This window comes from Panthera leo, chromosome B4 (genome assembly GCF_018350215.1).
Source record: "Panthera leo isolate Ple1 chromosome B4, P.leo_Ple1_pat1.1, whole genome shotgun sequence".
Lineage (NCBI taxonomy): Eukaryota > Metazoa > Chordata > Mammalia > Carnivora > Felidae > Panthera > Panthera leo.
Window position 1 is genome coordinate 64,190,149 of NC_056685.1, and position 17,973 is coordinate 64,208,121.

Genomic DNA, 17,973 nt, shown 5'->3' on the forward strand with positions numbered 1-17,973 from the left:
TGTTCTCCGTATTTATGGGTCTGTTTCTGCTTTTTGTTTGTTTTGTTTTGTTTTGTTTTTGAGGTGCCACATATAAGTGGAATCATATGGTATTTTTCTTTCTCTATCTGACTCATTTCACGTAACATAATGTCTTCTAGGTCCATCCATGTTGTCACAAATGGCAAAATCTCATTCTTTTTTATGACTGAGTAATATTCCAGTGTGTGTATATGTGTGTGTGTGTGTGTGTGTGTGTGTGTGTGTGTGTGTATACCACATCTTTCTTATCCATTCATCTATTGATGGATACTTGGGTTGCTTTTGTATCTTGGCTATTGTAAATAATAATGCAATAAATATAAGGGTGCATATATTTTTTTGAATTAGTGTTTTTGTGTTCTTTGGGTAAATACCCAAAGTACTTCTAATTAAATACAGTATTCCACTGGTGTTGAAGTACATGTATTCTTTTTTTAAAAAATTTTTTAATGTTTATTTTTGAGAGAGAGAAAGGGCACACAAGAAGGGGAGGAGCAGAGAGAGGGAGACACAGAATCCAAGGCGGGTTCCAGTCTCTGAGCTGTCTGCACAAAGTCCAACGCAGGGCTCAAACTCACAAAATGCAAGATCATGACCTGAGCTGAAGTTGGATGCATAACTGATTGAGCTACTCAGGGACCCCTCAAGTACATTTATTCTTCATAATTCTTTATGCCACTATTTTATCAGATCTACCAAATTCTTTAGGGTAGAAACTATACCTATTTATTTAACTTTTCATTTTGAAATAACTCTAGACATAGAAAAAACTCCAAAAATACTACACTGAATTCCCCAAATGTTAACATCATACAAAACCATAGGAAAATTATGGAAACCAGAAATTTGCCTTGATACAGTATTATTAACCGATGTAAAGAATTTATTTCATTTTTGCCAGTTGCCCTACTAATGTCTTTTTTCGGGTCTAGGATCCAATCCAAACTCCCACATAGCATTTTATTGTCATGTTTTCTTAGTCTCACCTAGTCTAGCGGTGTCTTTATTTATTTTTATGGAACTTAATACTTTTCAAGAGTCCTGGCCAATACTTTTGTGGAATGTCCTCCAGTTATGGTTTGTTTGATGTATTCTTATGATAAGAATTGGCTTATATGTTTTTGGCAAGAATACCACAGAAGAGATGCCGTCCCCTCTTATTGTGTTATATTAGAGAGTACATGATGTCAGTATGTTTCATTGCTGCTGATCTAACTTTTGGTCACATAAGGTGATCAGGATTCTCCACTGCAGGTTTCCCATTTTCCAACTGGAATTTATAAGTATCATGGGAGAAGATACTTTAAGACTATGCAAATATCCTGTTTCTCATCATACTTTTGGCCTATGAATTTTATATTCCATTGATCATTTTTGCCTGCAACAATGATTACTTGGTGTTTGCCAAATGATGATATATTTTATCTCCACCATTCCTACTACACCTAAAAATTAGAGTTCTACTATAAGGAAGAGCAATTCCTTCTTCCCTCATTTATTCAGTTATTTTATCAATGTGGACTCATGACTGTATTATTCTATGGATTATAATTCATTACTGTAATTATTTATTTTATTGACCAAATTATACCAGATTTGGCCATTGGGAGCCCCTTCTGGTAGGCTCTTGTGTCCTTTGACAGATCCCTATCATTTTTTGAAAGCATTTTGTTACTTACTCTTTGGCACCACAATATGTATGAAATTCATTTTGCTCTAGTTCAAGAATGGGTTATTTCTCCAAAGAGCCCTAGTTCTTTTATTTACTTATTTATTTTAATGTTTATTCATTTTTGAGAGAGCATGAGCAGTGGAGGGGCAGAGAGAGGGAGGTACAGAGGATCCAGAGTAGGCTCTGAGCTGTCAGCACAGAGCCTGATGCGGGGCGCAAACTCATGAACTGTGATATCATGACCTGAGCCAAAGTTGGATGCTCACTTGAGCCACCCAAGTGCCCCGAGCCCTAAATCTTTTCTGTTTTTTAAAAAAATTTTAAACGTTTATTTATTTTTGAGAAAGTGAGCGGGGGAGGGGCAGAGAGAGAGGGAGACACAGAATCTAAAGCAGGCTCCAGGCTCTGAGCTGTCAGCACAGAGCCTGATGTGGGGTTTGAACTCATGGACCATGAGATCATGACCTGAGCCGAAGTAGGACACTTAACTGACTGAGCCACCCAGGCGCCCCCACCCCCCCCCCCCCCACGAGCCCTAATTCTTTTAATTGGAGATTGATAGGTAGAAACAAAATTTGGGTGCAGGTATGTTCTTGGCTGCTGAGATGTCCTTGCTACTGTGCCTCTCAGAGGGCAGAGTTAGGAAATATGTGCATGTGTATGCACATGCATAAATGTCTCTCTCCATCTGTTCATCTGTGAATATTTATCTACCTATTAAAGACTGTAAGTTCACCCTGATGCTTCTAATTACAACACAGTGCCACCAGTTTCCTTCCAGAAGTCTCCCTTTCCTTATTTGTAACTTTCTCCAACAGTGAGAAACCTGGCTTCCCTTATCGATAATACAGTTATTTATTTGCTCAACCCTAGTGTACGTATAAAGAAGTTTTTAGAATTGTGATCCCATAATCCCTGTGAGAATTTACTAGCTTGACTATAGTAGCTGGGTACAGTTCTTTTTGTCTTTAGCTTTACAGTATACAGCAAATACACTGATTTCCAAAATTAGCTCTCCACTCCTCTCAGTATGGTTACGTTGTTCATTTGTAGTACAGCTAGGAACATTGGTTACTTTTTGTGTTCCACATGGGGTCACCGGTTTTGGTTACTATTTGGAAGGTGTGTGAAACATTACTAGAGTTGTGAGAATCAGGGCTATATGAAAAGGTGTGCTCAGGAAAGTGAGTATCCCTCGTCCCTTGTATCACTTTTCCTTCCTGCTGTTCCCACTCGCCCTCTGTGGCTTACCAGTATCATTAGTTTCTGGTTTATTCTGTATTTCTTTTTTATTCCATATATGTAGATACACATCTTCTTACACAGTGATTACAGTTCTTTTGTGTGTGTGTGTGTGTGTGTGTATGTGTGTGTGTGTTTAGTAGTGTGCAATTTGAATGCTGTTTGGGGATTTCCTCTCTTCGGGGTGCTGTTCCTAATTGGTATATTCTTACCACTAATGTATTAGAAAGCTAATGAAACTATTATTTTCTTCCTTGAAAAATAATTTTGGGATTGTTTTCTAGAATGAGAGTGAGAACGCGAATTTTGTTGGCCTCGTTAGCACTGAACTGTCTGTTCCTGAATAGGCTTGGTTTAAGAAAATTGTAACATAAAACAAGCAGTGTTTTTCAGGTTTTCTTTAAGTCATTATATATATTTTTAGCAAGACATTTAAAAATGTTCTTTCCCCTTACTAATTGAGTGAATTATTTCAAGTATCAGTGAGAGCAGTTAGACTGTTGTATAAAATGTATTATTTTGCTCCCAGAAGTCTTATAGAGTAGCTTTTCTAAAAATACTAAAAACCAAACATTTCCCAGAGTTTGTTTAAATAGTGCTGTGGTGCATTTCATCGGGCACTCTTTTTCTTTTCACATACTCTGCAGGCATTTGGGCAGTCCTTCTCCATCCACCGGAAGGTTGCTGAGGATGGAGAGACCCGGGAGGAAACACTTCTGCAAGAGTCTGCATCGAAGGAAGCTTACTATCTGGGGAAGATCTTGGAGATGCAGAACGAACTGAAACAGAGCCGGGCTGTGGTCACTAACGTTCAGGCAGAAAATGAGAGGCTCACGGCTGTCGTGCAGGATCTGAAGGAGGTAAACAGCCAACTCCCTGTGAGAGATTTGTGGGAGAGAGAAATAAGATAAAATTCTTTCTAGGAGAGAGGAATAAAACACACAAAGCACATAATACTGATGCTAGTGATTTTTCTTGTTTAGTGAAATGACAGCCTGTTCTGAGATGAGCTTTTGTCTTCTTGTTTGTTAAGAATTAGAAGTCCATTTGTTGAGTAGTTGGGAATTGACCTTGCTTTTCTGCAAAAGTTTTTAAAAAATATTGACCTTAGCACTTCCTCTCCCCTTTACTGTTTTTTTTTTAATTTTTTTTAATGTTTATTTATTTTTGAGACAGAGAGAGACAGAGCATGAATGGGGGAGGGTCAGAGGGAGGGAGACACAGAATCCGAAACAGGCTCCAGGCTCTGAGCTGTCAGCACAGAGCCCGACGCGGGGCTCTAACTCACGGACTGTGAGATCATGACCTGAGCTGAAGTCGGCCGCCCAACCGACTGAGCCACCCAGGCGCCCCATCCCCTTTACTGTTTTAATACAAGGTGGAGAAAAAGCTGGCTATGATGCTCTGTGTCAGCACTCATTCAAAATGGCAGTCGTGTTGGCTCAGGACTTCTCACTGGGGAGTAAGACTCCAGGGGAGTGTCTGTGGGGTCGTAGAGTCTGACAATGCAGAGCCATAAACTATTTTTTTGGCTGTAGAGAAGGCAGCAGATTACAGCTGGTATGAATTAGGTCTGGGAGTCTTCCTCAGTTGCTGGGCCTTCTGGACTCACTCTCTTCGGCTTTTCCATGGCAGCATCATGTGCCAGATCATTTTCAGAGTGGCAGAGTCATTCTTTAGTGGAGGGGGGATATTGGGAACAGCTTAATCTACCACACTCTTTTAAGAGCATTTTTGGAAACTTCATATTAAGTCATTCACTCCATTTTTGGATGTGAATGCTATAGAGGAGGTACAGTTGTCCTCGAATTCTTATACCAGTGCAGAAGAGAATGATGAACCAAGTGGGCTTTTCAGTTGAGTGTTTTAGTAATGTAAAAGGGTAGAATGAAAGAATTGTTAAATATTGTAAAATACAAGAGAAATAATACACTGATGTTTTTCTCCTGAAATTAGTGACATTACAAATAGAGTTTTGTAAATAAAGATGTAAATTGTCCTAAATTTGTTGGCATTTAATAAATAATTTGCATTTCCACATGTCCATGTTACAGTGAACTAAATGCATATTACAGTAAGGTTTCTGCTTTACCTAACTCATTCTCTTTGGACATGCCCAAGAATAGTAATATGATTTCTAGAGACAAAGAAAGGGCCGACCAAGTGGAAATTAGTGCTGGGTACTGAGAAGAACATGAGACAGTTTTCAAGATACCCTGCCTCCTTTTCCTCCAATGCAAGTGAAGGTTAAAAACAAAGCTCCTCTCTAGTTCTTTATATGATGCATCTATCAGTGTTGGGTTTGGGCCATCACTTGCTTACCCTTTATGGTAGCAGACCCTGCTCCTCCTAAGGAATTGCCATTCACCCTTTCAGCCCCAGGCTTCCCTGTGAGACAGGTGTCCACTACAGAAGTGGACCCAAGATCATGTAGTGCTACAGGCTACCATCCTGGATCGAGTGAGTCCCTGAACATCCACCAGGGGATTACGTGGAGCAGCAGGTTCACGTGGCAAGTTGGCAGATGCAGTGTGACACAGGCAACACCGCGCCATGGGCACACACAGGCAGTTGGTTTGTGGAGAATTCCCATGGCCAGTGAGTCAAGCGGTCTCAACTGCTAATTAGATGGATCCTCTGAAAGCCACACATCCTCACTGTGCACAGCAGCTGGAGCTGAGGAACAAGCAGTGAGGGTTGGGGAAGGGCAGTAAATCCACAGATGTTTTTCTGTGGAGGCATTGCAGTGGTGATTGACCAAGCATCCTCACTACAAGCTGCGCTTGAGTGGAGTTTCCAGGGAGTAGATTTATGATCACCAGTGGGAGTTGGTACTGAAGAGTGAAGGTATAAGTTATGAATGAATTGAGGGAGCAAAGAAAAAAATTTTGAGGAGCCATTCATTCAGATAAGTTTTCAAATTTTAGTGAGTATCAGAGTCACCTAGAAAACACATCAAAACATGACCCCTAGCCTCACCCTCAGGAGTTCTGATTCTGGAGGTCTTGGTGGAACGCAATTAATTTGCACTTCTTACAGTTTCACAGCAGGTGATGCTGTGGCTGCTGCCCTGGAGACCATGCATTAAGAACCACTAATTTAAACTTTTTGGCTGGCCCCAAATTAGGGAAGGGAGTATCATAATCATATGGCTCACAATTTGGGGAATTGCTGAATGAATCACTGGGTAATAATCCTCTATTTCTATACAATAGTTGATTTGCAGCAAGAGAATAACTTGCTATATCCAAATTTATGTATTTTTTAATCTAAAATATACATAAGGCAATCTAGCCTATGAGTGTATTCATTCAGGTTTATTAGTTAATGAAAAGAAAAAAAAAACCCAGTTGTCAATTTCCTGTTCTTCTGAGTGTGCCAAGAAGATATTTGTTGGTGTCCTTTCTGATGGGCTGGAAACTACTGGTATTACTATACTTGGAGGCCTGCAGGTTTTCATCCAGGCTTCATGTTTTCAAGTACCTAGTAAAATTATTAGCATTTAGAGCTGAGTACATTTGTAAAAGGAGAAAAGGAATAAATTCTATTTTTTGGTATGTTGATACAAACTTTTTTATTGAGATATAATTGACATACAACATGTTAGTTTCAGGTATATAGCATAATGATTGATATTTATACAATGATTTATACAGGGTAACGATTTGATGTTTATATTGTGAAATGATCACCACAATAGGTCTAGTTAATGTCCATCACCTTACATAGTTAAAAAAAATTTTTTTTCATGTGATGAAAAAATTTGTTAAGATTTGTTCTCTTAGCAAATATATAATACTATATTATTAATTATAGTCACCATACTGTACATTATATCCCCATGACATTTATTTTCTAACTGGGAGTTTGTATTGACATAGACTTTTGATGTCTGGTGTTAAATTGAAATCCCAGATTTGTTTTTATTGTACGCTCAATTTTATTTTTTTATTTTTGTACTCTGAGCATGGAATGATGCATAATGATTGGAAGAGAGATCATAAAAAAAAAATCATAACCTGATGGGCCATGGGAAATACAGAAGGATAACCAACACAAGATGTAGGAAATCATCAGCTTGACAGATGCTATGTGAATTTAATTGATGGAATCACTTTTATGTACTGGCAGTAAACTATTTACTCATTTATTTACTCATCTCTTATTTCAGTAGGATTGTTGGTACTGGCCAAGATGTGTGTGTCTGTAAATGTTGCATGTGTATTATAGAAGCTTGACACATGTTTGTATACATGTGTAATTCCAAGGTCAAATTCTCTTCCATATATGGTAGATATAGGATAATATAGTAGAAAAAAAATAGAACATTTTCTGAACTAGGTATTAGAAAATTAATATTCTAGTCTCAGCTCTGCTAAAAGTTTTACAATTATATTCATGGTATTTGTAGAAGCTTATTTTATCATATAGTAAATACAGTACATATTAAACATAAACTGTTATCATTAAAAATTTTCTGCATCCTCCATAAAAACATTGTTGAAAATATCCCTTATTATGTTGATCTATATTCTTAGGTCAAAGAAACATCAGATAAATACCTCTTTGAATTTATTACCTTGAAAATTCTTTCTGTTGAGATATGAATCAGGCAGTAGGAATTACAGTATGCTTTTTTTTTCTGCTTTGGTTGTTAAGAAGCTCCAGGACTATGTTTAACTGTAAAAACTCAGATTTTTCATATAATTCTTCCCATTTTTATCATCCTGATTGTATGTGTGTCTTTAATGGTAAATTGCTTTAACAAATTTTTTGAAGTATAGAGAGCATAAAGAAAAACTATCACCCCAACTAAAGAACCAAATTAGGGATTAATCCTACAGGGCCAGTAAAAAAACCCTTGGGTTGCCTTGATCAGCATCATTTTGGTGAGAGCTTAAAGAGAACAGGTTACTATAGTGCCTAAGCAGATATTTAGTAAACAAATTTGATTTTCACTTTTCTCTCTCCAACCTATAGGTGTAACATGTAGACGATAGCCTAAATAGGTTTATTTGAACAATATTTATTGAACACTTACTTTGTATTGAAGTAAAATCCACATTGATAAAATCATAAAACAGGATAATGAAACTTCTAATAATACTGAATACTCTCAGTTGTTAGTAAGGGAAGTCAGAATTTACTGCAATATTTTACGAAGCATACAATGCAATTTTACCGGTATTCCTAACCAGAATTGGTGTATATGTGAAAAAGAGATGTTATGGGAGATAGAACCCTTCAGGTAGACTGCAGAAGATTGGAGTTATAAAATGGATTATTGACCTTAATAGAGATTAAACCTATACTTTAAAGTGCAAATAACTTAACATTGATTGCCAGATAATATGCCAGGCACTGTTCTAAATTCTTTACATGGATTAACTTGCTGAATCCTTATAACACCTTGTTGAGGTAGATTCTATTATTATACCATTTCATTTTCTGACAGGGCACATAAATCACAGAGATGTCACATGTCCAAAGCATGTGAGTAGTAAGTGACAAGCCAGGATTGGAACTCAGAAAGTCGCTCTCATCTAGACTCTGTCTGTCGTGTCACTATACTGCCAAGAGAACAAGTTTGCCTCCTCTCAGTCTTGCCTCACGCTAATGAAATTTCTAGCAAAATATATGAAGCTTTATTTAGTGCATTATCTAAATTTGTAACTTACTGGAATATTATTATTAGTTTTGTGATGTGGCTATTTTTTTAAATAATTTTTTTTGTTAATGTTTATTTATTATTGAGAGACACAGAGCATGAGCAGGGGAGGGGCAGAGAGAGGGGAAGACACAGAATCTGAAGTAGGCTCCAGGCTCTGAGCTGTCAGCACAGAGCCTGACGCTGGGCTCGAACTCACAAACTGTGAGATCACGACCTGAGCTGAAGTTGGTCGCCTAACCAACTGAGCCACCCAGGCGCCCCTTGGGATGTGGCCATTTTATATATTTTTTTTTCTTTTCTTTTTTATTTTTTAATTTACATGCAAATTAGGTAGCATAAGTGCAAAAATGATTTCAGGAGTAGATTCCAGTACTTCATCCCCTATGTATAACACCCAGCACTCATCCCAACAAGTGTCCTCCTTAATGCCCCTTACCCATTTAGCCCATCCTCCCCACCCACAACCCCTCTAGCAACCCTCAAGTTTGTTCTCTGTATTTAAGAGTCTCATGTTTTGTTTCCCTCCTTGTTTTTATATCATTTTTGCTTCCTTTCCCTTATGTTCATCTGTTTTGTATCTTAAAGTCCTCATATGAATGAAGTCATATGATCTTTGTTTTTCTCTAATTTCGCTTAGCATAATACCCTCTAGTTCTATCCACATCATTGCAAATGGCAAGATTTCATTCTTTTTGATTGCCGAGTAATACTCCATTATGTGTGTGTGTGTGTGTGTGTGTGTGTGTGTGTGTGTGTGTGTGTGTGTATCATCTTCTTTATCCATTCATCTGTCAATGGACATTTTGGGCTCTGTCCATACTTTGGCTATTGTCGATAATGCTGCTATAAGCACTGGGGTGTATGTGCCTCTTTGAAACAGAACACCTGAATCCCTTGGATAAATACCTAGTAGTGCAATTGCTGGGTCATAGGGTAGTTCTATTTTTAATTTTTTGAGGAACCTCCATACTGTTATCCAGAGTGGCTGCACCAGTTTGCATTCCCACCAGTAGTGCAAAAGAGATCCTCTTTCTCCACATCCTCTCCAACATCTGTTGTTGCTTGCATTGTTAAATTTTAGCCATTCTGACTGGTGTGAGGATGGTATCTCACTGTGTGATGTTGAGTGATGTGGAGCATTTTTTCATGTGTCAGTTGGCCATCTGGATGTCTTTTTTTGGAGAAGTGTCTATTCATGTCTTCTGCCCAAGTCTTTACTGGATTATTTGTTTTTTGGGTGTTGAGTTGGATAAGTTCTTTATAGATTTTGGATACTAATCCTTTATCTGATATGTCATTTGCAAATATCTTCTCCCATTCCATCGGTTTCCTTTTAGTTTTGATGATTGTTTCCTTTGCTGTGTAGAATCTTTTTATCTTGATGAGGTCCCAATAGTTCATTTTTGCTTTTGTTTCTCTTGCCTCTGGAGGCATGTTGAGTAAAAAGTTGCTGTGGCCAAGGTCAAAGAGATTTTTGCCTGTTTTCACCTGTAGGATTTTGATGGCTTCCTGTCTTACATTTAGGTTTTTTATCCATTTTGAGTTTATTTTTGTGTATGGTGAAGAAAGTGGACCAGGTTCATTTTCTGCATGTTGCTGTCCAGTTTTCCCAGCACCATTTGCTGAAGAGACTGTCTTTATTCCATTGGATATTCTTTCCTGCTTCATCAAAGATTACTTGACCATACGTTTGTGGATCCATTTTTGGGTTCTCTGTTCTGTTCCATTGACCTGAATGTCTGTTTTTGTGCCAGTACCATACTGTCTTGATGATTACAGCTTTGTAATACATCTTATAGTCTGGAATTGTGACGCCTCCAGCTTTGGTTTTCTTTTTCAGGATTGCTTTGGCTATTTGGGGTCTTTTCTGGTTCTATACAAATTTTAGGATTGTTTGTTCTAGCTCTGTGAAGAATGCTGGTGTTATTTTGATAGGGATTGCATTGCATACGTATATTGCTTTGGGTGGTATCGACATTTTAAAAATATTTGTTCTTCCAATCCAGGAGCATGGGATATTTTTCCATTTTTTTGTGTGTCTTCTTCAATGTCTTTCATAAGCTTTCTATAGTTTTCAGCGTATAGAGTTTTCACCTCTTTGGTTAGGTTTATTCCTAGGGATTTTTTGGTTTTTGGTGTGCCATTTTATATTTTAAAAGCTGCTTAATCCATATGACTTTTATTACAATTGAAACTCTCACTATTTTCCTTCATTGTTATACACCAAATTTCATGATATACCAGTGGCTTAATTTCCAGGAACCTATGATGCCAACATTTTAGGAATATATCTAATCTACCATTAGGAATCCATATTTCCAAACTTTTAGGGCAGGAAGGCTTTTAGTGATTATTTGGTAAAGACTATTCCTAGTTCAACAGTTCTTTCTCCAATATCTCTACATGGTCAATGTAGCCTTTATTCAGACATTTCCAGCACTATGGAGAAGATAAACTGTGAGTCCTTACAAGGAGGGGGCTCTCTTTTGTCTGTCATTTATCTTTGAATCTCCAGCACCCAGCACAGTGTCTTGCCAAAAGCAGACATTAAAAAATGTTTGTTGACATGAACTGAAAGAACATGCTTTGGAAGTTACACATTCCTAGGTTTGAATTTGAGGTGGGCCACTTACCAACTATGTGGTGTTGAAAAATTGCTTTTGTTCTCTAAGCTTCGCTTCCTTAATCCCAATGTGGATGTGATAATACTAACATAGAGGTCCTGTGCAAAATGCCCAGAGTTGTTAAATTGTTGTTTTCTCCCTGTCTTACAACTTCTTTACAAGGCTGCCCGTCCTGTTGCTTGGCAGTTCTAATTGTTAAACTGCCCTTTTTTATTAAATGAACAGTTGACACCCTGTAATTTTCACCAGCTGTCCACATTTCTAGCCTTTGGATATACAAAGAATATATATATATATATATATATATATATATATATATATATATATATATTTATAAATATATATATATATATATTTTTATAAATATATATATATATATATATATATATTTTTTTTTTTTTTTTTTTGGTTTCCTATTCCACTTGACAATTTCAGCCTATGCCCAACAGCTTCAAATATTTGCAAAGAACTGTTTTGTCTTCTCTTTTTCAGGCTAAACATATCTAGATCCATTAGCACTTCCTTATGTGACATGGTTTCAGGTTGCCTTACCTTCTTAGACTAACATCCAGTGTCTCTTAAGAATATGTGTCTGCTTTTATTATTTTTTTTAAATTTTTTTTTAATGTTTATTTATTTTTGACAGAGAGAGACAGAGCATGAGCAGGGGAGGGGCAGAGAGAGAGAGAGACACAGAATCGAAAGCAGGCTCCAGGCTCTGAGCTGCCAGCACAGAGCCCGATGCGGGGCTTGAACTCACAGACCGCGAGATCATGACCTGAGCCGAAGTCGGACACTCAACCGACTGAGCCACCCAGGTGCCCCATGTGTCTGCTTTTAAAAAACATGATACTATTGAGTGTCTTCACCCTTGTTATATATCCTTGAAATTTTGAATCATTGGACCTAGATTGGAGTTTCTCATCTTACTATTTTAATGTTTTTGGATTTCCGATTTTGCAATTGTACATTCGTGCACTCAACAAAGCTCTCTAAAGTGCTTACTATGAACCAGATGCTTGGAAAACATCAATGAACAAATATATTTAATAATGAGTGGTTGTTTTCAATGTTAAAACAACTAAATATATTTAGAAACTATTTCCTTCTACTCTACTATCTGTGGAAATAGAGAGTAAGCTGTGTTTTAGACAATACATATGAATGTTTGTGGCCCCCCCCCCCAACATACATATGTTGAAAACTAATCTCCAGTGTGATAGTATTTGGAGATGACATTTTTAGAAATTATAGATCATGAAGGTGGAGCCCTTATGAATGGGATTAGCTCCCTCATAAAAGAGACCTCTCTAGGGGCGCCTGGGTGGCGCAGTCGGTTAAGCGTCCGACTTCAGCCAGGTCACGATCTCGCGGTCCGTGGGTTCGAGCCCCGCGTCGGGCTCTGGGCTGATGGCTCGGAGCCTGGAGCCTGTTTCCGATTCTGTGTCTCCCTCTCTCTGTGCCCCTCCCCCGTTCATGCTCTGTCTCTCTCTGTCCCAAAAATAAATTAAAAAAAAAAAAAAGTTGAAAAAAAAAAAAGAAAAAAAAAAAAAAAAAAAAAGAGACCTCTCTAGCCCCTTCCACCATGTGAGGACACCGTGAGAAGATGGCCATCTCTGAACCAGGAGGCAGGCCCTCACTAGACACTGAACCTCTCTGTGCCTTGTTCTTGCACTTCCCAGCCTCCAGAACTGTGCGAAATAAATGTTTGTTGTTTAAGCCACGCAGTCTATGGTATTTTGTTATAGCAGCCTGAATGGACTGGGACAACATATAACATTTTATATAATATACTCATCATCTTAGTCTCTCATTATAACTACAAATATGTGGTACTTGCTGTGACTAAGTGAAAAATATCATCTAAACAGCCAGATTAGATGTCATTGACCTGAGCTACTAAGCACATGTTCACTTTATTCTAGGGAGAGCCCTTCGGCCACTCTTTAAAAATCGATTTGCTTGTTTTATAAGTAGGTGCTTTGGTAATGGGGTAGAATTAGCAATCAGGAAATCTAAGTTTGCGTCTTAACTATTGTACCAGTTGTGTGATTAAACTTTTCATTTCCTATGTAAACACTATAATAATACCTGTCCTGTTCCCCATGATTTTTATGAAGATAAAATATTTTCATGAAAATGCTTTACAAGAAATAAAAGACTGTTATTTATTGTTTCAAGGTTTGGTAATCAGACTTACTCACACATAACAAGACAGAAACAATAAATTAGAAAGTTGTATTGAAGTGTCAGGAGAAGCCCCCCACACCTTCTGAAAGTAGCAAGAATAATGCCTGACATCCTGACACTAAAACAGGAAACAACACATATTTTAAAACCAGTAGGTTGAAAGAGGTGAGCTGTCTAGGTGCTCTTACTATCAGTGTAAGCAGCCTTTTATACCAGGCTCGTTCTTGAAAGAGTCACTGTGTTATTAGTACAACATCGAATGTGCTTACAGATGACCCAAGTGATGGGGACAAGATTGAATTAATTGGCATAGCCAATAAATAACAAAGATTTTCTTATGGTCTCTGATGTTGATCATTGGGAGCTATGTTTATACATAGTTGAATGAACTTGATACTTCCAACTGAATGATGATTTTACCATTCTGTAAAGATAGGGCTTGGGTGTAGTCAGAAAGCTATTTCCCTGGCATATCCCATTTTCTCCCCTGCTCCCCACACTTGTTGGGTATGGGCCTCACACCTCTCTGAGATGATACAAAGCCCCAAACAATGAAGAATTATCAGGGTTTTAATTGGTTTAGTAACTAATAACAATATCATAGCTAACATTTTGAGAGCTTACCATGTGCCAAGCATGGTATCAGCACTTTACCCTCATCATCTCATTTAATTCCCTCTCTGTTTTCTATCTTTGCCTGCCTTTACTTGTGAGGCAAAGAGAGGCTAAACAGCTTGTCCAGCAAGTAGTCAAGAAGGCCTAAACAATCTGACTCTAGAACCCCTGCTCTTAATGATGTTAGTGCCTGCTATTGGTTTATTAATTCCACCAGAGAGTGCTATATTTCTTTTGGTCAAAAAGTTCTTTCCAGGGGCACCTGGGTGGCTCATTCGCTAAGCGTCCGACTGACTCAGGTCATGATCTCGCAGTTCGTGAGTTCCAGCCCCGCGTTGGGCTCTGTGCTGACAGTTCAGAGCTTGGAGCCTGTTTCAGATTCTGTGTCTCTGTCTCTTTCTGCACCTCCCCCACTCGCACCCTGTCTCTCTCTCTCTCTCAAAAATAAACATTAAAAAAATTCTTTTTAAGTTATTTCCAACACTTGCTAAGCTATCGTAAACAAATATCTCTATTAACATTATTAGGAATTTGAAAGCGAAGTTTAACAATATACAGACAATTCCCTTTTGAATAATTGTGCTTTGATTGTGCCTTTTGGAAAAATAAGTTACACGAGTGGATTTGTTTGTAGGATTAATTTAAAATTATAAGCTCATAGAATGCTTTTTTGGCGGGGGGGTGTACAATTCTATGAATTATGACCCATAAATAGATTCATGTAACTGCAGCCAGAATCAAGATGCAGAACAGTTTCATCACTCCAGAAACCTCCACTGTGCTGGGCGACTGCTTTGTGGTCATACGGTCCCCCACTCAATTTCTGATAACCAGTCATCTGTTCTCAGTCACTATGGTTTTGTCTTTTCAGGAATGTCATGTAAAGGAAATCTTACAACATGTAAACTCTTGAATTTCGGTCCTTTCTCTCAGCATAATGTCTATGAGATTCATCTAAGTTTTTACATATATCAATAAGTGTTCCTTTTTATAGTGGAATAGGATTCCACTATATGGATATACTCTAGTTTTTTTCAATCAGTTCACTTATTGAAGAACATTTGGGTGTTTTCAGGTTTTGGTAGTTACAAGCAGAGCTGTCATGAACATTTGTATTTTTGTGTGAATATAAGTTTTCATTTCTCTAGGACAAATAATTAAGAGGGTGGGAACTCTTGGTCAGATGGTGAGTGTGTGTTTCAGAGTGGCTGTACCGTGTTGCATTTCTGATAGCAATGTGTTAAAGTTCTAATTTCCCTTCATCCTTTCCAGCACTTGATATTATTAGTATTTTTAATTTTAGCCATTCTGATAGGTATGTAGTAATATCTCATCATAGTTTTGTTTGAATTTCCCTAAAGCCTAATATTGAACATCTTTTCATGTGCTTATTTGCCCTCCACAGTCTCCTTGGTAAAGCTTCTGTTTCAGGCTTTTTTCCATTTATTAATTGTGTTATTTCTTTTCATAGGTAAGTTTTGAGAATTCTTTATATATTCTGGATATAAGACCTTTGCAAATGTTTTGTCCTAGTATTTGGCTTGTCTTTTCATTCTCTTTAATTTTTTGCAAAGCACAATTTTTCTCGTTTTGATATACTCTAATGTATCAGAAAACACTTATGGGAGGTGGGAGTGGGTGGAATGAGTTAAGGGGAGTCAGAAGGTACAAACTTCTGGTTTGTAATGATGTAATATATAGCATGAGGATGTAACATATAGCATGGTGAGTAGAGTTAATAATACTATATTGCATAGTTGAAGGTTGCTGAGAGAGTAGATCTTTTTATTTTTTTTTTAATGTCACTTTATTCCTATTTGGTATATAGATGAGCCAAAGGATTTTTTTTTAATATCAGTTTATTCCTATTCAGTTGTTGCCTTCTTCCAGACCTCTATGGAAGACAAAGTTCCTTTGATCATCTGGTAAGTTGTGGGTTCTGAGCTGAGCAGTGCTCTTGGTCATGGAGTAGATAGACATAGAGTAGGTTCTGTGTCTGTGTCTGCTCAGGGCTCACAGCTAACAAGAGAGTAGATCTTAAAAGTACTCATCACACACAAAAAGTTCGGTAACTATGTATGGTGACAAATGCCAACTGTATTTACTGTGGTGATCATTTCACAGTGTATACAAATATCGAATCATTGTGTTATATACCTGAAATTATTGGAATGTCATGTGTCAGTTATACCTCAGTAATATTAATATTATTAATAATAATAATACATTTATGTATTATGTTTTTCCTATCAGATTTAAGAATACTCTGGGGTGCCTGCGTGGCTCAGTCAGTTGAGCATCCAACTCTTGATTTCAGCTCAGGTCATAATCTCATAGTCATGGGATTGAGCCCTGTGTGGGGCTCTGCTCTGTGTGGGGTGTGGAGCCTACTTGAGATTTTTTCTCTCCCTCTCCCTCTGCCCCTCCCCTGGTCTCTCTCTCTTTCTCTCTCAAAAGAAACAAACAAACAAAATAAAACAAAAAAAACAACTTTTCTATCCCCAAATCATGATAGATGATAGCTAGATTTTCTCCTATATTTTTATCTCAAAGCTTTAGAGCTTTAAATTTAGATCTGTGATCCCTTTGAGTTAATTTTTGTATAAAGTATGAAGTTTAAGATGAGGTTCATTTTTTTGCATATACATATCTGATTGTTCCACCATCATTTGTTAAAAAGACTTTTCTTCTTCCATTGAATTGCCTTTGCACCTCTGTCAGAACCAATTGGCCATGTTTGTTTGGGTCTATTTCTAGACTCTATTCTCTTCTGTTGATTTATATGTCTATCCCTTTGCTAATACCACACTGTCATGATGAAGTCATAGAGGTAACAGGAAGCCAAATCATGTAGGGTATTATAGACCACTGAAAGGATTTTGGCTTTTGCTTTGAGCGAAATGGGAAATTATTGGAAAGTGTTGAACAAAGGAGTGACATGACTTTAATGAGACAAGGATAAGAGTAGGACATTTTTGCAGTCATCCAGATGTAAGAAGATGGTAGTTTTGGCCAAAATGATAGGTGGAGGTGGTGAAAAGAGGTCATATTCTGAAAGTATTTTGAGAGTGGAGCCAACATGACTTTTTAATGGGTCGATTGTAGAGACTAAGAAATAAGAAGGGGAAATGTTGACTCCAGTTAAAGGTTTTAGCTTGACCAACTTGAAAAATGGAATTATCATCACTTGAGATGGGGACAGCATCAGATGAAATAAGTTTTAGGAGGGAAGATCAGAACTTTTAGACATGTTGAATTTTAAATTTTGATTAGACCACCAAGTGTAGAATATGCAGGGGTCATGGGGAAAGAGGGCCTAGCATTTGGGAGAGAGATTTAGGGATAGAAATATAACTTGTGGAATTATCAGCAGATACATTCTATTTAAGGCACATCAGTGAGATCACCAAGACTGGAAGTATAGATAGACAAGGAAGAGGCCCAAGAACTGATCCCTAGACCACCTCAGCACTGAGAGGTTGGGGACAAGAAGGGAAACTAGCAGAAGACACTAAAAATCATAGTGGGATAGAAAGAAAATAAAGAGAGAATGATTCCTGGAAGCCAAATGAAGAAAGTGATATCTATGAAGGAAGTTATCAAAAGTGCAAATGCTGCGGGGCGCCTGGATGGCTCGGTTAGTTAAGCATCCGACTTTGGTTCAGGTCATGATCTCATGGCTTATGAGTTCCAGCACCACATCTGGCTCTGTGCTCACAGCTCAGAGCCTGGAGCCTGCTTCGGATTCTGTGTCTCAGTCGCTCTCTGCCACTCCCCTGCTTGTGCTCTGTCCCCCTCTCTCTCAAAAATAAATTTAAAAAAATTTTTTAAAAGGTGCAAATGCTGCTAATAGGTCAAACAAGATAAGGAAACTAAATATACCACTGGGTTTAACATCATGAGGTCATTAGTCACCTCAGTGAGAGACATTTCTGTGG

The 17,973-nt window shown here is 37.8% G+C and overlaps 1 protein-coding gene across 4 annotated transcripts in view; it reads left to right on the forward strand.

Moving 5' to 3' along the window:
• BICD1 (BICD cargo adaptor 1) overlaps window positions 1-17,973 on the forward strand; it is a 245,582-nt gene that overhangs the window by 104,940 nt on the left and 122,669 nt on the right. For all 4 annotated transcript variants that reach the window (XM_042946229.1, XM_042946222.1, XM_042946224.1 and 1 more), the window contains exon 2: window positions 3,583-3,795. In XM_042946229.1, coding sequence (XP_042802163.1) covers window positions 3,583-3,795 — 213 coding nt within the window. The remainder of the gene's footprint in view (window positions 1-3,582; window positions 3,796-17,973) is intronic.